General features: G+C 44.0%; 5 protein-coding genes across 12 annotated transcripts in view; 3 read left to right on the forward strand and 2 right to left on the reverse strand.

Moving 5' to 3' along the window:
• The first annotated feature begins 980 nt into the window (after positions 1-980).
• On the forward strand, positions 981-4,765 carry LOC143015426 (high-affinity choline transporter 1-like). Of its 2 annotated transcripts, none has more exons than XM_076169399.1 (7): positions 981-1,043; positions 2,152-2,352; positions 3,007-3,123; positions 3,337-3,492; positions 3,921-4,069; positions 4,104-4,247; positions 4,663-4,765. In XM_076169399.1, exons 2-7 carry the CDS (start codon positions 2,169-2,171, stop codon positions 4,672-4,674), a joined length of 762 nt encoding a protein of 253 aa, XP_076025514.1. In that variant the 5' UTR covers positions 981-1,043; positions 2,152-2,168; the 3' UTR covers positions 4,675-4,765. The 2 variants fall into 2 exon arrangements, with proteins under 2 accessions (XP_076025514.1, XP_076025515.1); XM_076169400.1 differs by having other exon boundaries at positions 987-1,043; positions 2,130-2,352.
• A 14-nt stretch (positions 4,766-4,779) lies between these two features.
• LOC143015427 (high affinity choline transporter 1-like) lies at positions 4,780-10,715 on the forward strand. Its single transcript, XM_076169401.1, has 2 exons — positions 4,780-4,880; positions 9,511-10,715. Exons 1-2 carry the CDS (start codon positions 4,800-4,802, stop codon positions 10,045-10,047), a joined length of 618 nt encoding a protein of 205 aa, XP_076025516.1. The 5' UTR covers positions 4,780-4,799; the 3' UTR covers positions 10,048-10,715.
• LOC143015412 (E3 ubiquitin-protein ligase TRIM21-like) lies at positions 5,748-8,995 on the reverse strand. Of its 5 annotated transcripts, none has more exons than XM_076169376.1 (3): positions 8,656-8,995; positions 8,403-8,521; positions 5,748-7,898 (listed from the first exon to the last, which is right to left on the reverse strand). In XM_076169376.1, exons 2-3 carry the CDS (start codon positions 8,503-8,505, stop codon positions 6,253-6,255), a joined length of 1,749 nt encoding a protein of 582 aa, XP_076025491.1. In that variant the 5' UTR covers positions 8,506-8,521; positions 8,656-8,995; the 3' UTR covers positions 5,748-6,252. The 5 variants fall into 5 exon arrangements, with proteins under 5 accessions (XP_076025491.1, XP_076025492.1, XP_076025490.1 ...); XM_076169377.1 differs by having other exon boundaries at positions 5,748-7,895; positions 8,403-8,544; positions 8,656-8,993; XM_076169375.1 differs by having other exon boundaries at positions 8,403-8,544; positions 8,656-8,993.
• Positions 10,716-12,053: 1,338 nt separating the features above from the next.
• Positions 12,054-21,776, forward strand: part of LOC143015419 (high affinity choline transporter 1-like) — a 32,124-nt gene continuing 22,401 nt past the window's right edge. Inside the window, exons 1-9 of the mRNA XM_076169393.1 lie at positions 12,054-12,173; positions 13,277-13,477; positions 14,117-14,233; positions 14,446-14,601; positions 15,030-15,178; positions 15,567-15,710; positions 15,873-16,026; positions 16,142-16,359; positions 21,007-21,544. Of these exons, the coding sequence (XP_076025508.1) occupies positions 13,294-13,477; positions 14,117-14,233; positions 14,446-14,601; positions 15,030-15,178; positions 15,567-15,710; positions 15,873-16,026; positions 16,142-16,359; positions 21,007-21,543 (1,659 nt within the window). The 5' untranslated portion in view covers positions 12,054-12,173; positions 13,277-13,293 and the 3' untranslated portion in view covers position 21,544. The remainder of the gene's footprint in view (positions 12,174-13,276; positions 13,478-14,116; positions 14,234-14,445; positions 14,602-15,029; positions 15,179-15,566; positions 15,711-15,872; positions 16,027-16,141; positions 16,360-21,006; positions 21,545-21,776) is intronic.
• Positions 17,231-20,489, reverse strand: LOC143015414 (E3 ubiquitin-protein ligase TRIM21-like). Of its 3 annotated transcripts, none has more exons than XM_076169381.1 (3): positions 20,177-20,489; positions 19,924-20,065; positions 17,231-19,419 (listed from the first exon to the last, which is right to left on the reverse strand). In XM_076169381.1, exons 2-3 carry the CDS (start codon positions 20,024-20,026, stop codon positions 17,774-17,776), a joined length of 1,749 nt encoding a protein of 582 aa, XP_076025496.1. In that variant the 5' UTR covers positions 20,027-20,065; positions 20,177-20,489; the 3' UTR covers positions 17,231-17,773. The 3 variants fall into 3 exon arrangements, with proteins under 3 accessions (XP_076025496.1, XP_076025498.1, XP_076025497.1); XM_076169383.1 differs by having other exon boundaries at positions 17,231-19,416; positions 20,177-20,488; XM_076169382.1 differs by lacking the exon at positions 20,177-20,489 and having other exon boundaries at positions 19,924-20,116.

The following is a 21,776-nucleotide window of genomic DNA, read 5'->3' on the forward strand; positions in this document are numbered from 1 at the left end:
TTTATTTGGGTCTGCCTGCTTTCATCTTGACTAGTTGGCCAATAATTCCTTAAAGGGGAATTTTGTAACCTCTGACTTCTTTTAGTAACCAATAGGAGCTGCGTCTTTAATGTGACTGATTGTTTGCACCCATATAACTCGGTAAGACGCACACATTTGTGATATGGTAAAGTCATGAGTTGTGAGAGCTCCATCTTGGAGCCTTCGCCCTCTGCCAGTCCCGGTCTGTCAGCCTTGTTACGCAGGCACAAATCCATTATCTGTGACAAACAAGCAGGGACACAACATGCACAATAACCAGCAGGCAAAAGGCAACATGATGCTCTGACAGTCACACAGCTTCAGCTGATGCAATGGATGAATTTTACTACACTGACATGGCTTCATTTGTCTCGCTACCCGAGCCAAGACAAGACAATGGGTTACGACTGGAATACTCACGCAATACTACAATGATTGACTTCATTGAAGATAATGGGACTTTCACAGCACTTTTTTATGTCAGTGCATTTGGCAGATTTTTTACACTTCAGTCAAAACAGCAACCAAAATATGTGTAAAAGTTTAACTCTTTGTGTCGTACACCAAACACTAAAATTGCAAATACACATCGAAACAAAAAGTTCGGAAATTTGTGTTTGGTAGATTATTTCTCTGTTGTTACAATGCTTCTTGGAAATACATTTTATACCATTGGAAAGCCTGTTTAGTTACCTTTTAAATGGTTCCCCATTTGTAAGGAACATGCATTTGTGGGTGGAGCAGCACGGTATAAAATGTATTTCCAAGAAGCATTGTTACAACAGAGAAATAATCTACCAAACACAAATTTCCAAAATTTTTGTTCGATGTTTTTAACGACTTTGACACTGTCAGATTTTGACAACAGCAAGTTACGCAGGAGGTCTGAACAATCACAATCCTAACTTCATGTTCGTCAGGTTCCATGACATGTACAAGACATGACATGCCCACACTCTCTAAGGCAGAGCCTTGAGAGCCAGACCACACTCTGCTCTCCACAAGGCAACATAGACACTAAGGTAAGAACATCCAAGGGTGAGCCACATTTTTTTTAACTGTATGTATGGCTGAAGTGTTTCCTTTGTGGTTCTCTACTGCTTGAGGTTTGACTGCACATAATGTGTTCACTACATATCACAGTAACAGCAATCTAAAATATGATTAGGTAGAGCAGAAGGGTCAAAGTCAAGTAGTTTGCTCATCATGAATATTATTCTGCTCTATGATATTCACTAGAATGAATGTAGCAGCAAACACACTGGATTATGGACACACATTCGTAGGAGGGAAATAGGACTATGCAACCTGATCTCTTAGACTGATGTTTTCTCACAATCAGGGCCAAACTTTCAGTGTTCTTTTCGTATATTCACATTATACAGGCAAAGCAAAATGTACTACATATGAAACAGGTCCTTGGTCTGCATAATGATAAAAGGAAACAGAGCCATTTACTCTAAGCTGTGCTCAGGCATGACATCAGTCTCACCTGCATAGTAATATTGCCAAAACACGTTTAGTTAACACAAAGCATGAGAGAGAATAACTGGAAAATTACTGAGGAAAGTGAATCTGCAGCCCGGGTTTAGGGTTTTTGTTTGGAGTGTGAACATGCATTTTCCATCCTTCTCTATTCTTTTCTATTTTTTCAGTCATTGTATATTCTATTCTATCCTATCTACATGCAGTTAAGACCTTCAACTTCCTTATCAAAACTGACTGAACATTTTTGGGACTGCATTCCATTCCAATTACCTGGCAGACATGGATTGAGTTACACACACAGAACTACAGGGATTCCTGTTTTGTTACCCACAACTTTCAACTTTTCAAAATGTATTCATTGCTTTAACCAGAGTGCAGTTGAAGTTGTGTAACAGTACTGAGCGGATGAAATGCCTCTGTGGAATATAAATGTGACAATGAACACAGACAACGAATATATGCACCTGCAAGAATCTCCAAACTGCTCAGTGACACTGCAACACTGAGGTTTTGGCTGGAGGTTGATGTTTGCTGATATTCAAGTTCCAAAACCAGTTTGATTTGTTGCCTTGTTTTTCTAAGAACAAGTTGCTCAGGTAGGTTTACTTTGACACATACAGCACATCTTGCCTTGTGATTCAGTGAAGTAGAGGGCCATCATGGCTGTCAACATCCCAGGGGTCATCTCCATGGTAGCTTTCTACCTGCTGGTCCTTGGAGTCGGCATCTGGGCGTCTTTCAAGTCCAAAAGGGAAGAGATCAGAGGAGGCGCTGCCAAGATGGAGATGGCCTTGCTCGGAAACCGAAACATCAACAAGGTGGTGGGGGTCTTCACCATGACAGGTGAACTCAGTTATTCTGGAATTCAGAAATTTGGACAATCACACTATCAGCACATAACCTACATATGACCTTGAAGCAAATGGTCATTGATAAAATGATTGTTTATGGGTTTTTTAAGGAACTTCTAATAGACAAATATTTCATGATGATATCCCTGAATAAGATGAAGCTCCATGCATACATCACCACTCTAATGTGTTCCCTCATTCAGAAATGTTAATTTCTTGCCTATTTACCGGCTCATTTTGTGTTTGCGTGAAACATTTTTTGTTTTCCTACCAAAGGTTGCGTTATTATCCTCCCCTTTGAAAGCTTCTGTTCTTATGTATACATTATTATCAAGTTCATTGGGATTGGCTGCTGCTTGCAACTCAGCAGCAGGTAACATGATGGTAATGAGATTCTGTTGCGCTAAACAAAACCATGGTGACTTTATGAAAGTGATTTAGCCTCAATCGGGATCAATACATTAACTGCCCCCTACTGTGAATCTGGTGGTTAGAGTCTGAGCTCTTTAAACTTTGCTTTAGCTTGCAATGTGTCAAGCAAAATGACTCTCTCTCTCTCTCTCTCTCCCCCCCCCACCCCCCACCCCCACCCCCCTCCTCTCTCTCTCTCCCTCTGTGTGTGTGTGTGTGTGTGTTGATCCCCCAGCTACATGGATTGGAGGAGGCTCCTTTATCGGAATAACAGAGGCGGTCTACAACTCCTCTGGAGGCCTGATCTGGGCTGTTCGCTTTCCCATAGGGACTGTATTGGGGTTTATTCTTGGTAAGTCTGATCCTTTAGATTATTTTACTGTGATTAAGTGCTGGAAGTGTTATATTCCTCTGAATCAGCATTATCTTAATTCCATATTAGTTGTATTTGCATGTCTCCTCCTCGTCCAATCACACATTTGAATCCACCAGATCTGGATCCCTTGGAGGACTTGAGTGAACATGATGTTTACAGAATGAGATCTGTTTTTGTCTAATAATTAAGGTGGGATTTTCTTTGCTGGACCCATGAGAGACAGGAAGTATGTGACTATGCTGGATCCGTTCCACATCAAATATGGAAAAATACCAACCATGATTTTTTCCGTGGTTACCCTGCTGAGTGACATAGTGTGGGTGACGACATCACTTCTTAGTTTAGGTGAGTCAAACTAAATCAGCCTATTTTCTCACTCCGTCTGAATGAGGATGATCTGCTTTGGGCAATTTTAGAGGATCATTGAATTTTGGCAAGTTGAAGTGTCTTTGGCAATGCTAAGCATCAGGGGAGCATGGAACAGAGATTGTGTCTCTCAAAAGTACAACAAAACAATGTCACTGACCTTGTTCAGGCATTATCTTCCTGAGGCTCATGACTTCTTGTAAAGCTATAAAATGTATTGGTTTAAACTTACAGTAAACAGAACTCTTACCAGAGTGGCACTACAAAGCATTATGTTCTTATGAGCAGTTTTACTTGTGGTTCCGAAGAAAGAATCACGTCGCTTCTCATGCAGAACAAGAGCTAAATGTTATTTCTCCATGCATAAGAGCAACGTTTTTCAGGTATGAATCATGATGTGTTTACAGGAGCCACTATGAGTGTGATCCTGGATCTTTCCTTCAGTCTCTGTATCTGGATCTCTGCTGCTGTGGCCATTGTCTACACGCTGCTGGGAGGTCTTTACTCTGTGGCCTACACAGATATCATCCAGCTCATCCTCATGTTTGTCAGCTTGGTGACTTGTATTCAGATGTTGCTTGTCTCTGCAGTGTGTGTTCTTCCCCTTTGTGCTGATGAGCCCCACCCATTCAGACATCACTCAGACGTTCTGGAACAACACAGTGCAGGCTCCCTGGGCCGGCAACATGCCAGCACACAAAGTTTGGATCTGGATCGACAGCGTGTGCCTACTGGTAAACTGCATTCTATTGTAAAGGAATCCATAATTACTGAGGTTTCAAATCTGTGGCTTCAGGAGATTTTGTAAACTACAGAAAGGTCAAAGCACTGGACAACTTGGTTTGAATACAACACATTGTCCCTTTGCTTTGAATTGACTTGCCTCTGGATTGCAGAGTCTGGGAAACCTCAGCTATCAGGAGTTCCATCAGAGGACTTTGTCTGCCTGTTCCTCAGCCACAGCTAGGATCAGCTGCTTTGTCGCTGCTGCACTTTCTCTGGTATTCTTTATTCCTCCTGTTCTGATTGGTGCAGTGGCTGCATCCACAGGTGATTTTTAGGATGGGATCTAAACAGTTTCTCCTCTTTTGCCTCTGTCTATTTGTACATCTACACATTGTGCTCGTTCCTTATCTGTTCATCCCTCAGACTGGAACCTGACTGCCTACGGTTCTCCGTCTCCATTGGAACGTGACGAGTCCATTTTGATCCTTCCCATTGCCCTCCAGATCCTCACTCCATCCTACATCTCCATCATCAGTACTGGAGCCATCGCTGCTGCCGTGATGTCCTCAACCGACTCTTCCTTGCTGTCAGCAGCCTCCATCTTCTCCTCCAACATCTACAAGAACATTCTGAGGACTCAGGTGAGAATAATCGAGCAGCTTCTACAACACCTGATCTACCATCATCAATAAAAGTATCTATCTATCTATCTATCTATCTATCTATCTATCTATCTATCTATCTATCTATCTATCTATCTATCTATCTATCTATCTATCTATCTATCTATCTATCTATCTATCTATCTATCTATCTATCATTCTTTCTTATACAGCTGCACTACATTGTCTCCACCAGTAGGACTTCACTACCATACACCATGTTGGATGAGGCCTCAAGCCTCATTGGCATGTAAAGCAGTGAGTCATAATGGGAGTAAATAATAGTTTGGCCCCTTGCTGCCAGCAGCGGCCGCTGGGGTACAGTGCTGGGGTTCAGTTTAGGGTTAGGGTCAAGTCAAGTCAATTTGATCTCTATAGCCCAATATCACATCAATGTCTCAAAGGGCTTTACAGACCCACAACATCAGGAACATTTCAGACCCCAACCAAAGCTCTCTAGGAAGACAAGGAAAAACTCCAGAGAAAACCCCTGCTGTGCACACCGCTCACTGCACTGCTATTAAAACAGGAAGTAGGAAGTAGGACTTCACAGGTGTGTCAGTTTTAGCAGTTTTACTTTGCAGTGATTCCCTGAGGTTCAGTAAAGCTGAAGCTCAGGTTAAAGTGTGGAGCTGAACTCTGTTTGATGTCAGCTGAGATGATCATAACAAACAGCTGCCAGCCAATCAGAGACCAGCAAGTGTTCACAGCCGAGGTACAAGAGACAAAGTTAACCTCTGTGCTGCAGTATTGATCGCCTGAAAGTCAAACAGGAAATCATTTTAAGACACAGCTGACAGGAAGCAGGAGCTCAAGAGGTGTTTATTGTTTTTGTCCTGAAATCCCTGAATATGACAAAGATAAATGAAAGAATTCAATTGATTCATAAACCACAACCCAACATTTGGTCTATTTACAATAGGGCTGCACCTAACGATTGTTTTTTAACAATTAATCTACAGATTTTTTCGATTAGTCAATTAATCTATAGATTATATATATTACGCAAAATAGCAATTATTTCCCCCAAAATAAATTTCAAATTTATCCCATTAATATTTCAATAATTTCTTCAATCATCTTCTCTTGAAAACAAACAAAATGCAACAAAGATTTTTCCATGCATTATTCCACAAATAGCCACCTTTTGACTGATAATCTCCGTTTTACAATCCAACATATTTTTTACAAATAACAAATACATGAGGCAATGTGATATTCAAGTCACTTTCAGAAGAAATAACTTTGCAACCTCAGGTGTAGCAGCCCGACATAAAATAAAGTAAAGACAGCAGATCAGATCATCTGGACCTTAAATGACAGAGAATCATTACACATCAACTCCAGCAGGTTACCCAGTGTGACTGACAGCTGAGATGATCAGAGGGGCGGAGTTTGTACCACCAAGATTAAGACTGGGACTGAAGTATGGGAGGAGCTTGTGAGTGAAGGAGCAGCCAGTGAAGGAGAAGATCAGAGCTGCAGCGTCCACGTCATAGAAGGAGACCAGACCCTCCTCATACTCCACAAACACTCCAACCTTCTCTGGCTTTGACTTCAGACTCAGACGGACAGGAGGGTCATCATGAGCTGAGAACTTATTTTCATTCCTCAACCCCACAGCCCAGTTACCATGCTGAGGCCTCAGTGTGATGACTCCTTTCCTGTTGCTCGTCTCCGTGGTCACACCTAAATCCCACTCTGTCTTTCCTTTGACCTGAACCTCAAAGTAAAATCTTCCTGAGGAGAAACTCTGCTTTCCTAAAACACCAACACGTCGATCAAATCTCTGTAGTTTGTCTGAGAGATTCTTCCTCACATCACCACAGTAAACTTGTTTCTCATCATCAGACAGGATCAGATAAGGATGAGCTGTATCAGGATCCAGAGTCACGTCCACTGCAAACTGCTGGATCCTCCTCAGCTCCAGCTTCTCCAGCAGCTTCTTCACCTCCTTACTGATGGTCTCCTCCAGCTGAGCCACAGCTTTCTCCAGGGTCCCCTCTTGTGACCTTTGATGGACTCTGACCTGTGTCCAGTCCTTGGTGGGAGGAGCATTGATGGATGAGAAGCTCTGGAGGAGGTGGAGGTGATCTTCAGAGAGTAAGAGCTTCTCCAACTCAGCAGCTGTCACCGTCAGCTCAGAGAGTTCCTGCTGCAGCTCTTTGATGAAGTCTTCAGCCTGTTTCTTTGTGCTCTTCTGCTTCTTCTCCACGGTCTCCATGAAGTCGGCCTGGATGTCCTCCACATGCTGCTTCAGAGTGGTGAAGATCTGAAGTCCTTCTGCTTTCTTTCTGTCTGCAGCTTCCCTGCTGAGCTTTTCTGACTGGTTGATCTCCTGGATCTTCAGTCGTCTCTGCTGCATCTTCTGCTTTATTTCAGCTACTGTCTTCTCCAGCTTGGCCTTCTTTCCTTCATGTTCTTCTTTCAGAGGAACAAACTCATGGTTCTTGTGGTCTAAAACAGGACAGAGTGAACACACACAGGTCTGGTCGGTCTTGCAGAAGAGCTCCAGAGGTTTATTGTGCGTCTTACACATCCTGTCCTCCAGGTTGTCCACAGGATGGATCAGCTGGTGGGATTTCAGGCGTGCTGCTGTCAGATGAGGCTCCAGATGAGTCTGACAGTAGGAGGCCTCACACTTCAGGCAGGTCTTGATGGCTTTCACTTTGGTTCCAGTGCAGAAGACACACTGAACTTCTCCTGGTTTGGCAGCTGGTTCCTCTGATCTTCTGCTGGCTTTGTTTGTAGTGGACTGTCTGAACTCAGCAGCCATCTCAGATATGGACATGTTGACCTTCAGCTCAGGTCTTTTGCAGAACACCTTCTTACACAGAGGACACACATACTGGATGTTACTGTCCCAGTGTTGAGTGATGCAGGTTCTACAGAAGTTGTGTCCACATGATGTGGAGACTGGATCAGTGAAGACGTCCAGGCAGATGGAGCACATGAACTGATCTTCAGACTGCAGACGGCTGGCAGCAGACATGTCTGCTGAGAACAAAGGAGACAATGAGGGACAACAACTCTGGAATGACATGATCACTGAGAGTCTAACAGAACTAAGAGTCTGGAACCACAGCAGCAGCTTTAAAGCTCCTCAGTGATCAACATCTGATTACATTCAAGGAATGAAACATGGAGACACAACGTAGCTGTAGTTACATGGTTCTGACTGTGGGGGCGTTAGAGGGGAAACCACAGCTGTGACCTCAATCTAAAGGTCAAATCCTGATCTTCAGTCTCAGCTTTGTGTTGGTGGACTTGAATGTAACAGTTAGCATGTTAGCGTGACGTGTTATTGTGGGAAAGGTCCAGAGATCAATCATTAAGATTGATTGAATATTGATCAGGACAGAAATGAAGCTTTCGTCTCTTTGCTTCTATTCTGACTGTTTGACTTTGTTAAAGTTGACGTGACTACAGGCTACATTGCATCCACTTCATGTTGTTGTGGGTGAGTCTCACTGATTCACTGACACAGATTAACACACTCACTTCCCGCCGCTCTCTTCCCGCCGCTCTCTTCCCGCCACTCTTTTCCCACAGCTCTTTTCCCGCTCTGATGTTGTAAATGCGTTGAGGAAGAAGGCCGATCCATCGGTCAGCTGGTTTGTCTACAAGCAGCAGCGTGTGAACACTGAAACATGAGTGAAGCCTTTTAGAATGAAGGAGTGAAGTGAGCCGTGTGAGAGCAGCTCAGCTTTGGGCTTCATGCTGCTGAAACACTCAAGATTGTGTCTGGACTCACCAGAGTTTGGCTGAGACGCTGCTGTGCTGTGGACAAACTTCTGATCCTCTGGCTTCTCTTCTGCTTCAGTCCAGTCGACTGCAGCTCTGCTCTCTGACTCACTGACTCACTTTCTGTTTCTCTGGAGGATCATCAGGTTGATGCTCCGCCTCTTTCTATTGTTGAATAATGGGTGCAGCTACAGGTAACAAACAGGACAGACGCCTCAACACACAAGCAGAGGAAAAGAGGAAGACTCTCAGTAATGGAGGTTTCAGCTTTATAATGTGTGTGTGTGTGTGTGTGTGTGTGTGTGTGTGTGTGTTTGTGTGTGTGTGTGTGTGTGTGTGTGTGTGTGTGTGTGTGTGTGTGTTTTGAAGCCATAGTTCCTTGATGTTTTGAATATAATTTGAATTTTTTTTACATTCTGATCTGAAAGGGTACCTGTTCTTACCTGACCTCACGTCTGAACACGTAAAATATGAATCCATCTCTTATCACGAATGTATAAGGAAAAAAGGAAGAAACCTCGGGAGGTGCATTTCCAAGACAGATTCCCTCTCCGCGAATTGCTGGGTGTGAAATAGGAACTTCCAGTGGGATCATACAGAGGTACAAAAAGGAATGCAAGGCAGTACACACAAACAGTCATTCACTAGAGAGAGAGGCAGAGAGAGGGAGAGGGAGAGAGGCAGATGGCAGAGGGAGCTGCGGAGTCCTGAAGGTGGAACACCTCAACATGAAGCCATCTATCAGGAGCCACGGAGCTGAGAAACTGGACAGAGAGAATCAGCTAATGTGCCCCATCCTCTTAATACACTCACACTATCACTGACTACAAATCTCCTTCTCCTTTTGTGTCCTCTCCTTTCTCAGGCTTCAGAGAGAGAGATCCAGTGGGTGATTCGTCTCACTGTGGTGGTCGTAGGCCTGCTCGGCGCAGCGCTCACCGGTGTGAAAAGCAACATCATGGAGATCTGGATTCTTAGCACGCTGATGATCTACATCGTAGTCTTTCCTCAACTGGTCTGTGTGCTGTTCCTGAACATCTCCAATGCTTACGGGGCTGTCACAGGCTGTATTGTGGGGATTGTGCTCAGACTGTTATGTGGGGAGGCAGAAGTAGGGCTGCCAGCGGCCCTCCATTTACCAGGATGCACCCGTGAGGATGGAGTTTATGATCAATGTTTTCCCGTTAACACCATCTGCATGCTGAGTGCCTTTGGAACCACCTTGTTGTTCTCCTACCTGGCCTCTCTGCTCATCAACAAAGGCCGGCTTCCTGCAAGGTGGGACTCGTTTCTGGTCAGATCTCACCGAGCTCCAACCCGAGACAAAGACCACCACGCCGAGAAAATGAGTTTAAGGAGAATCGATTCAAAAGATGCCATAGGTGAGACCATGATGAGCTAATGTATGGGAAACATAAATAAAAAATAAAACAGACATAACCAACCATTAAAGTAAATTTGCTTTTCTGCTCGACCCACACGCAAATTTAAACCGGATTTTGGTTTGTTTGTGAGACATGACGGAATCCTTACAACTCATAATGTGAGATCACTCAATCAATAGTCTGTCCCAGCTATCCCACCTCAAGTCCAAGTAACAATGCTGGGCATGGGTCTGTTTAAGGATGAGGGGATTGCAGGTGTGCCCTTCCAGCCCGGACCTGGCGGACAGAAAGTCCAAGATCACAGTACTCAGGTGGGACACAGGAGGGTGTTCAGCCCCAGCTCCCTCAGCTTGATAACAAGTGGGGACTATCGAGATGGGGACTGTCGTGTTGACAGCTGAACTGAAATAGAAAGGAGGGTTGGCTTTGAGAGGAGTCTGAGCCACTCTCTGCATTATCCAACAGAGATGTTTGGCCTTCGTGCCAAGGTTCATTGTCTCCCTCTGTCAGGGCAGGGGCGGTGCTTAAGATAATACAAGAGCCTTCCTCGTCTGCCAGTCCAGGTCTGTCAGTCCCGGTCTGTCAGCCTTGTTACTCAGACACAAATCCATTATCTGTGACAAACCAGCAAGGACTAAACTTGCACGATAACCAGCAGGCAAAAGGCAACATGATGCTCTGACAGTCACACAGCTTCAGCCAAAAGTACTTTTATGCAATGGATGAATTTTACTACTGTGACATGGCTTTGTCTGTCTGGTTCCCTGAGCCTTACACAAGAAAGTGAGATTGTGACGTTTACTTACAACAATGACCAGGCAAGCCTAATCTTAACCCCAATTATCACCTCTCAATTCCAGAATCAGATATGTGCAAGTGGCTTCCAATTATTTCCTGCTACGATAACCCAACACCTCTTCCCCTTCAGTCATCTCTCTGGCCAATGAGCGTCAATTATTGAGTTATTTATGGGAACTGGAAGAAGTGGAAGTGTTGTTCAGTCTGTGGAAGTGATCTCAGCCGGCTGAGAGTGTTGAACCAGGGGGCTTGAGCAGAACAGTGTCAGGGGGCTGGATGCTCACGCAGTCCTGTTAAAGATACAACAAAACATGATACAGATATGGTAAAACATTACTTATTACATTCAGCATTTCTTTATTTGGGTCTGCCTGCTTTCATCTTGACTAGTTGGCCAATAATTCCTTAAAGGGGAATTTTGTAACCTCTGACTTCTTTTAGTAACCAATATGAGCTGCGTCTTTAATGTGACTGATTGTTTGAACCCATATAACTCGGTAAGACGCACACATTTGTGAAATGGTAAAGTCATGAGTTGTGAGAGCTCCATCTTGGAGCCTTCGCCCTTTGGATGAATTTTACTACAGTGACATGGCTTCATTTGTCTCGCTACCCGAGCCAAGACAAGAAAATGAGTTACGACTGGAATACTCACGCAATACTACAATGATTGACTTCAATGAAGATAATGGGACTTTCACAGCACTTTTTTATGTCAGTACATTTGGCAGATTTTTTACACTTCAGTCAAAACAGCAACCAAAATATGTGTAAAAGTTTAACTCTTTGTGTCGTACACCACACACTAAAATTGCAAATACACATCGAACAAAAAGTTCGGAAATTTGTGTTTGGTAGATTATTTCTCTGTTGTAACAATGCTTCTTGGCAATACATTTTATACCGTTGGAAAGCCTGTTTAGTCCCCTTTTAAATGGTTCCCCATTTGTAAGGAACATGCATTTGTGGGATGAGTAGCACAGCTGAGTATGTGGGTTTCGCTCATGAAAAATTTGCCAAATCTTCTCTGCCGATGCCAAACAGCTTATTCTGCTGTTGATATTGACTCTTGTTTGGTGTTGTTTGGTGGATTGGATGATTGAAGTCTATCAGTAACAAGGAAGAAACAAGACATATTGGCAATTTTACAATTTATTGTTTATAACGACTTTGACACTGTCAGATTTTGACAACAGCAAGTTACGCAGGAGGTCTGAACAATCACAATCCTAACTTCATGTTCGTCAGGTTCCATGACATGTACAAGACACACCCACACTCACTAAGGCAGAGCCTTGAGAGCCAGACCACACTCTGCTCTCCACAAGGCAACATAGACACTAAGGTAAGAACATCCAAGGGTGAGCCACATTTTTTTTAACTGTTTGTATGGCTGAAGTGTTTCCTTTGTGGTTCTCTACTGCTTGAGGTTTGACTGCACATAATGTGTTCACCACATATCACAGTAACAGCAATCTAAAATATGATTAGGTAGAGCAGAAGGGTTAAAGTCAAGTAGTTTGCTCATCATGAATATTATTCTGCTCCATGATATTCACTAGAATGAATGTAGCAGCAAACACACTGGATTATGGACACACATTCATAGGAGGGAAATAGGACTATGCAACCTGATCTCTTAGACTGATGTTTTCTCACAATCAGGGCCAAACTTTCAGTGTTCTTTTCGTATATTCACATTATACAGGCAAAGCAAAATGTACTACATATGAAACAGGTCCTGGGTCTGCATAATGATAAAAGGAAACAGAGCCATTTACTCTAAGCTATGCTCAGGCATGACATCAGTCTCACCTGCATAGTAATATTTCCAAAACCGGTTTAGTTAACACAAAGCATGAGAGAGAATAACTAGAAAATTACTGAGGAAAGTGAATCTGCAGCCCGGGTTTAGGGTTTTTGTTTGGAGTGTGAACATGCATTTTCCATCCTTCTCTATTCTTTTCTATTTTTTCAGTCATTGTATATTCTATTCTATCCTATCTACATGCAGTAAAGACCTTCAACTTCCTTATCAAAACTGACTGAACCTTTTTGGGACTGCATTCCATTCCAATTACCTGGCAGATATTGATTGAGTTACACACACAGAACTACAGGGATTCCTGTTTTGTTACCCAAAACTTTCAACTTTTCAAAATGTATTCATTGCTTTAACCAGAGTGCAGTTGAAGTTGTGTAACAGTACTGAGCGGATGAAATGCCTCTGTGGAATATACATGTGACGATGAACACAGACAACGAATATATGCACCTGCAAGAATCTCCAAACTGCTCAGTGACACTGCAACACTGAGGTTTTGGCTGGAGGTTGATGTTTGCTGATATTCAAGTTCCAAAACCAGTTTGATTTGTTGCCTTGTTTTTCTGAGAACAAGTTGCTCAGGTAGGTTTACATTGACACATACATCTTGCCTTGTGATTCAGTGAAGTAGAGGGCCATCATGGCTGTCAACATCCCAGGGGTCATCTCCATGGTAGCTTTCTACCTGCTGGTCCTTGGAGTCGGCATCTGGGCGTCTTTCAAGTCCAAAAGGGAAGAGATCAGAGGAGGCGCTGCCAAGATGGAGATGGCCTTGCTCGGAAACCGAAACATCAACAAGGTGGTGGGGGTCTTCACCATGACAGGTGAACTCAGTTATTCTGGAATTCAGAAATTTGGACAATCACACTATCAGCACATAACCTACATATGACCTTGAAGCAAATGGTCATTGATAAAATGATTGTTTATGGGTTTTTTAAGGAACTTCTAATAGACAAATATTTCATGATGATATCCCTGAATAAGATGAAGCTCCATGCATACATCACCACTCTAATGTGTTCCCTCATTCAGAAATGTTAATTTCTTGCCTATTTACCGGCTCATTTTGTGTTTGCGTGAAACATTTTTTGTTTTCCTACCAAAGGTTGCGTTATTATCCTCCCCTTTGGAAGCTTCTGTTCTTATGTATACATTATTATCAAGTTCATTGGGATTGGCAGCAGGTAACATGATGGTAATGAGATTCTGTTGCGCTAAACAAAACCATGGTGACTTTATGAAAGTGATTTAGCCTCAATCGGGATCAATACATTAACTGCCCACTACTGTGAATCTGGTGGTTAGAGTCTGAGCTCTTTAAACTTTGCTTTAGCTTGCAATGTGTCAAGCAAAATGACTCTCTCTCTCTCTCTCTCTCTCTCTCTCTCCCCCCCCCCCCCCACACCCCCTCCTCTCTCTCTCTCCCTCTGTGTGTGTGTGTGTGTGTGTTGATCCCCCAGCTACATGGATTGGAGGAGGCTTCTTTATCGGAATAACAGAGACGGTCTACAACTCCTCTGGAGGCCTGATCTGGGCTGTTCGCTTTCCCATAGCGACTGTATTGGGGTTTATTCTTGGTAAGTCTGATCCTTTAGATTATTTTACTGATATTAAGTGCTGGAAGTGTTATATTCCTCTGAATCAGCATTATCTTAATTCCATATTAGTTGTATTTGCACGTCTCCCCTCGTCCAATCACACATTTGAATCCACCAGATCTGGATCCCTTGGAGGACTTGAGTGAACACGATGTTTACAGAATGAGATCTGTTTTTGTTTAATAATTAAGGTGGGATTTTCTTTGCTGGACCCATGAGAGACAGGAAGTATGTGACTATGCTGGATCCGTTCCACATCAAATATGGAAAAATACCAACCATGATTTTTTCCGTGGTTACCCTGCTGAGTGACATAGTGTGGGTGACGACAGCACTTCTTAGTTTAGGTGAGTCAAACTAAATCAGCCTATTTTCTCACTCCGTCTGAATGAGGATGATCTGCTTTGGGCAATTTTAGAGGATCATTGAATTTTGGCAAGTTGAAGTGTCTTTGGCAATGCTAAGCATCAGGGGAGCATGGAACAGAGATTGTGTCTCTCAAAAGTACAACAAAACAATGTCACTGACCTCATTCAGGCGTTATCTTCCTGAGGCTCATGACTTCTTCTAAAGCTATAAAATGTATTGGTTTAAACTTACAGTAAACAGAACTCTTACCAGAGTGGCACTACAAAGCATTATGTTCTTATGAGCAGTTTTACTTGTGGTTCTGAAGAAAGAATTACATCGCTTCTCATGCAGAACAAGAGCTAAATGTTATTTCTCCATGCATAAGAGCAACGTTTTTCAGGTATGAATCATGATGTGTTTACAGGAGTCACCATGAGTGTGATCCTGGATCTTTCCTTCAGTCTCTGTATCTGGATCTCTGCTGCTGTGGCCATTGTCTACACGCTGCTGGGAGGTCTTTACTCTGTGGCCTACACAGATATCATCCAGCTCATCCTCATGTTTGTCAGCTTGGTGAGTTTTCCTGCGCACGGCAGCATGAGGCAAGGCAAGGGGATTAGAAAAAAGCCAACAGTCAGTTTGTCATAAATGACTCCAATCCATGAGGCATGGGAAAGAAATTTAGAACATCCATGTGTGATGGCAATAAGGAAATGCTCTTGTTTTTTTTAAAGAATGATGGCTGTATAATTGTGAGTTCAGGATACATAACCCAACTTTAATCATGAACTCAAAGCCCTAAAAAGTGGGAATTATCTTCTGGGTTGGGTCAATCATCCTGTCTGTGGCCTTGGTGGTCCCTTCCAGATCTGTTCTGTGGCCTTGGTGGTCCCCTCCAGATCTGTTCTGTTAAACCAGATCAGCTTGGTGACTTGTATTCAGATGTTGCTTGTCTCTGCAGTGTGTGTGCTTCCCCTTTGTGCTGATGAGCCCCACCCATTCAGACATCACTCAGACGTTCTGGAACAACACAGTGCAGGCTCCCTGGGCCGGCAACATGCCAGCACACAAAGTTTGGATCTGGATCGACAGCGTGTGCCTACTGGTAAACTGCATTCTATTGTAAAGGAATCCATAATAACTGAGGTTTCAAATCTGTGGCTTCAGGAGATTTTGTAAACTACAGAAAGGTCAAAGCACTGGACAACTTGGTTTGAATACAACACATTGTCCCTTTGCTTTGAATTGACTTGCCTCTGGATTGCAGAGTCTGGGAAGCCTCGGCTATCAGGAGTTCCATCAGAGGACTTTGTCTGCCTGTTCCTCAGCCACAGCTAGGATCAGCTGCTTTGTCGCTGCTGCACTTTCTCTGGTATTCTTTATTCCTCCTGTTCTGATTGGTGCAGTGGCTGCATCCACAGGTGATTTTTAGGATGGGATCTAAACAGTTTCTCCTCTTTTGCCTCTGTCTATTTGTACATCTACACATTGTGCCCCCCTTATTTTTCAAAGGTTCCTTATCTGTTCATCCCTCAGACTGGAACCTGACTGCCTACGGTTCTCCGTCTCCATTGGAACGTGACGAGTGCAATTTGATCCTTCCCATCGCCCTCCAGATCCTCACACCATCCTACATCTCCATCATCGGTACTGGAGCCATCGCTGCTGCCGTGATGTCCTCAACCGACTCTTCCTTGCTGTCAGCAGCCTCCATCTTCTCCTCCAACATCTACAAGAACATCCTGAGGACTCAGGTGAGAATAATCAAGCTGCTTCTACAACACCTGATCTACCACCATCTATCTATCTATCTATCTATCTATCTACCTATCTATCTATCTATCTATCTATCTATCTATCTATCTATCTAACTATCTATCTATCTATCTGTCTGTCTGTCTGTCTGTCTGTCTGTCTGTCTGTCTATCTATCTATCTATCTATCTATCTATCTATCTATCTATCTATCTTTCTTTCTTTCTTATACAGCTGCACTACATTGTCTCCACCAGTAGGACTTCACTACCATACACCATGTTGGATGAGGCCTCAAGCCTCATTGGCATGTAAAGCAGTGAGTCATAATGGGAGTAAATAATAGTTTGGCCGCTTGCTGCCAGCAGCGGCCGCTATGGTTCAGTGCTGGGGTTCAGTTTAGGGTTAGTGTCAAGTCAAGTCAATTTGAGCTCTATAGTCCAATATCACATCAATGTCTCAAAGGGCTTTACAGACCCACAACATCAGGAACATTTCAGACCCCAACCAAAGCTCTCTAGGAAGACAAGGAAAAACTCCAGAGAAAACCCCTGCTGTGCACACCGCTCACTGCACTGCTATGAAGACAGGAAGTAGGAAGTAGGACTTCACAGGTGTGTCAGTTTTAGCAGTTTTCCTTTGATGTGATTCCCTGAGGTTCAGTAAAGCTGAAGCTCAGGTTAAAGTGTGGAGCTGAACTCTGTTTGATGTCAGCTGAGATGATCATAACAAACAGCTGCCAGCCAATCAGAGACCAGCAAGTGTTCACAGCCGAGGTACAAAAGACAAAGTTAACCTATGTGCTGCAGTATTGATCGCCTGAAAGTCAAACAGGAAATCATTTTAAGACACAGCTGACAGGAAGCTGGAGCTCACACAAGAGGTGTTTATTGTTTTTGTCCTGAAATCCCTGAATGTGACAAAGATGAATGAAAGAATTCAATTGATTCATAAACCACAACTCAACATTTGGTCTATTTACAATAGGGCTGCACCTAACGATGGTTTTTAAACAATTAATCTACAGATTTTTTCGATTAGTCAATTAATCTATAGATTATATATATTACGCAAAATAGCAATTATTTCCCCCAAAATAAATTTCAAATTTATCCCATTAATATTTCAATAATTTCTTCAATCATATTCTCTTGAAAAAAAAAAAATGCAACAAAGATTTTCCATGCATTATTCCACAAATAGCCACCTTTTGACTGATAATCTCCATTTTACAATCCAACATATTTGTTACAAATAAAAAACACATGAGGCAATGTGATATTCAAGTCACTTTCAGAAGAAATAACTGTGCAACCTCAGGTGTAGCAGCCCGACATAAAATAAAGTAAAGACAGCAGATCAGATCATCTGGACCTTAAATGACAGAGAATCATTACACATCAACTCCAGCAGGTTACCCAGTGTGACTGACAGCTGAGATGATCAGAGGGGCAGAGTTTTTACCACCATCATTAAGACAGGGACTGAAGTATGGGAGGAGCTTGTGAGTGAAGGAGCAGCCAGTGAAGGAGAAGATCAGAGCTGCAGCATCCACGTCATAGAAGGAGACCAGACCCTCCTCATACTCCACAAACACTCCAACCTTTTCTGGCTTTGACTTCAGACTCAGACGGATAGGAGGGTCATCATGAGCTGAGAACTTATTTTCATTCCTCAACCCCACAGCCCAGTTACCATCCTGAGGCTTCAGTGTTATGACTTCCTTCCTGTTGCTCGTCTCCGTGGTCACACCTAAATCCCACTCTGTCTTTCCTTTGACCTGAACCTCAAAGTAAAATCTTCCTGAGGAGAAACTCTGCTTTCCTAAAACACCAACACGTCGATTAAATCTCTGTGGTTTGTCTGGGAGTTTCTTCCTCACATCACCATGATGAACTTGTTTCTCATCATCAGACAGGATGAGTTTAGGATTAGCTGTATCAGGATCCAGAGTCACGTCCACTGCAAACTGCTGGATCCTCCTCAGCTCCAGCTTCTCCAGCAGCTTCTTCACCTCCTTACTGATGGTCTCCTCCAGCTGAGCCACAGCTTTCTTCCGGCTCCCCTCATGTGACCTTTGATGGACTCTGACCTGTGTCCAGTCCTTGGTGGGAGGAGCATTGATGGATGAGAAGCTCTGGAGGAGGTGGAGGTGATCTTCAGAGAGTAAGAGCTTCTCCAACTCAGCAGCTGTCACCGTCAGCTCAGAGAGTTCCTGCTGCAGCTCTTTGATGAAGTCTGCAGCCTGTTTCTTTGTGCTCTTCTGCTCCTCCTCCACGGTCTCCATGAAGTCGGCCTGGATGTCCTCCACATGCTGCTTCAGAGTGGTGAAGATCTGAAGTCCTTCTGCTTTCTTTCTGTCTGCAGCTTCCCTGCTGAACTTTTCTGAATGGTTGATCTCCTGGATCTTCAGTCGTCTCTGCAGCATCTTCTGCTGAATTTCAGCTACTGTCTTCTCCAGCTTGGCCTTCTTTCCTTCACATTCTTCTTTCAGAGGAACAAACTCATGGTTCTTGTGGTCTAAAACAGAACAGATGAGACACACACAGGTCTGGTCGGTCTTGCAGAAGAGCTCCAGAGGTTTATTGTGCTTCTTACACATCCTGTCCTCCAGGTTGTCTACAGGATGGATCAGCTGGTGGGATTTCAGGCGTGCTGCTGTCAGATGAGGCTCCAGATGAGTCTGACAGTAGGAGGCCTCACACTTCAGGCAGGACTTGATGGCTTTCACTTTGGTTACAGTGCAGACGTCACAGTGAACTTCTCCTGGTTTGGCAGCTGGTTCCTCTGATCTTCCGCTGGCTTTGTTTTTAGTGGACTGTCTGAACTCAGCAGCCATCTCAGATATGAACATGTTGACATCCAGCTTAGGTCTTTTGCAGAACACCTTGTTACACATAGGACACACACACTGGACGTTACTGTTCCAGTGTTGAGTGATGCAGGTTCTGCAGAAGTTGTGTCCACATGATGTGGAGACTGGATCAGTGAAGACGTCCAGGCAGATGGAGCACATGAACTGATCTTCAGACTGCAGACGGCTGGCAGTAGACATGTCTGCTGAGAACAAAGGAGACAATGAGGGACAACAACTCTGGAATGACACGATCACTGAGAGTCTAACAGAACTAAGAGTCTGGAACCACAGCAGCAGCTTCAAAGCTCCTCAGTGATCAACATCTGATTACATTCAAGGAATGAAACATGGAGACACAACGTAGCTGTAGTTACATAGTTCTGACTGTGGGGGCGTCAGAGGGGAAACCACGGCTGTGACCTCAATCTAAAGGTCAAATCCTGGACTTCAGTCTCAGCTCTGTGTTGGTGGACTTGAATGTAACAGTTAGCATGTTAGCGTGACGTGTTATTGTGGGAAAGGTCCAGAGATCAATCATTAAGATTGATTGAATATTGATCAGGACAGAAATGAAGCTTTCGTCTCTTTGCTTCTATTCTGACTGTTTGACTTTGTTAAAGTTGACGTGACTACAGGCTGCATTCCATTCACTTCCTGTTGTCGTGGGTGAGTCTCACTGAATAACTGACACAGATTAACACACTCACTTCCCGCTTGTCTCTTCCCGCCGCTCTCTTCCCGCCGCTCTTTTCCCTCAGCTCTTTTCCCGCTCTGATGCTGTAAATGCGTTGAGGAAGAAGGCTGATCCATCGGTCAGCTGGTTCGTCTACAAGCAGCAGCGTGTGAACACTGAAACATGAGTGAAGCCTTTTAGAATGAAGGAGTGAAGTGAGCTGTGTGAGAGCAGCTCAGCTTTGGGCTTCATGCTGCTGAAACACTCAAGATTGTGTCTGGACTCACCAGAGTTTGGCTGAGACGCTGCTGTGCTATGGACAAACTTCTGATCCTCTGGCTTCTCTTCTGCTTCAGTCCAGTCGACTGCAGCTCTGCTCTCTGACTCACTGACTCACTTTCTGTTTCTCTGGAGGATCATCAGGTTGATGCTCCGCCTCTTTGTTTTGTTTAATGGGTGCAGCTGCAGGTAACAAACAGGTCAGACGCCTCGACACACAAGCACAGGAAAAGAGGAAGACACTCAGTAATGGAGGTTTCAGCTTTATAATGTGTGTGTGTGTGTGTGTGTGGATGTGTGTGTGTGTGTGTGTATATGTGTGTGTGTGTGTGTGTGTGTGGATGTGTGTGTGTGTTTGTGTTTTGAAGCCATAGTTCCTTGATGTTTTGAATATAATTTGAATTTTTTTTACATTCTGATCTGAAAGCGTACCTGTTCTTACCTGACCTCACGTCTGAACACGTAAAATATGAATCCATCTCTTATCACGAATGTATAAGGAAAAAAGGAAGAAACCTCGGTAGGGGCATTTCCAAGACAGATTCCCTCTCCACGAATGGCTGGGTGTGCAATACGAACTTCCAGTGCGATCATACAGAGGTACAAAAAGGAATGCAAGGCAGTACACACAAAACAGTCATGCATTAAAGAGAGAGGCAGAGAGGGAGAGGGAGAGAGGCAGATGGCAGAGGGAGCTGCAGAGTCCTGAAGCCATCAGGAGCCACGGAGCTGAGAAACTGGACAGAGAGAATCAGCTAATGTGCCCCATCCTCTTAATACACTCACACTATCACTGACTACAAGTCTCCTTCTCCTTTTGTGTCCTCTCCTTTCTCAGGCTTCAGAGAGAGAGATCCAGTGGGTGATTCGTCTCACTGTGGTGGTCGTAGGCCTGCTCGGCGCAGCGCTCACCGGTGTGAAAAGCAACATCATGGAGATCTGGATTCTTAGCACGCTGATGATCTACATCGTTGTCTTTCCTCAACTGGTCTGTGTGCTGTTCCTGAACATCTCCAATGCTTACGGGGCTGTCACAGGCTGTATTGTGGGGATTGTGCTCAGACTGTTATGTGGGGAGGCAGAGGTAGGGCTGCCAGCGGCCCTCCATTTACCAGGATGCACCCGTGAGGATGGAGTTTATGATCAATGTTTTCCCGTTAACACCATCTGCATGCTGAGTGCCTTTGGAACCACCTTGTTGTTCTCCTACCTGGCCTCTCTGCTCATCAACAAAGGCCGGCTTCCTGCCAGGTGGGACTCGTTTCTGGTCAGATCTCACCGAGCTCCAACCGGGGACAAAGACCACCACGCCGAGAAAATGAGCTTAAGGAGAATCGATTCAAAAGATGCCATAGATGAGCCCATGATGAGCTAATGTTAAATAAAACAGACATAACCAACCATTAAAGTAAATTTGCTTTTCTGCTCGACCCACACGCAAATTTAACCCGGATTTTGGTTTGTTTGTGAGACATGACCGAATCCTACAACTCATAATGTGACCACCTCAAGTCCAAGTAACAATGCTGGGCATGGGTCTGTTTAAGGATGAGGGGATTGCAGGTGTGCCCTTCCAGCCGGGACCTGGCGGACAGAAAGTCCAAGATC

This window comes from Genypterus blacodes, unplaced genomic scaffold (assembly GCF_046128005.1).
Source record: "Genypterus blacodes isolate CSIRO-AG114 ecotype Tasmania unplaced genomic scaffold, CSIRO-AGI_Gbla_v1 ptg000201l_1, whole genome shotgun sequence".
NCBI lineage: Eukaryota > Metazoa > Chordata > Actinopteri > Ophidiiformes > Ophidiidae > Genypterus > Genypterus blacodes.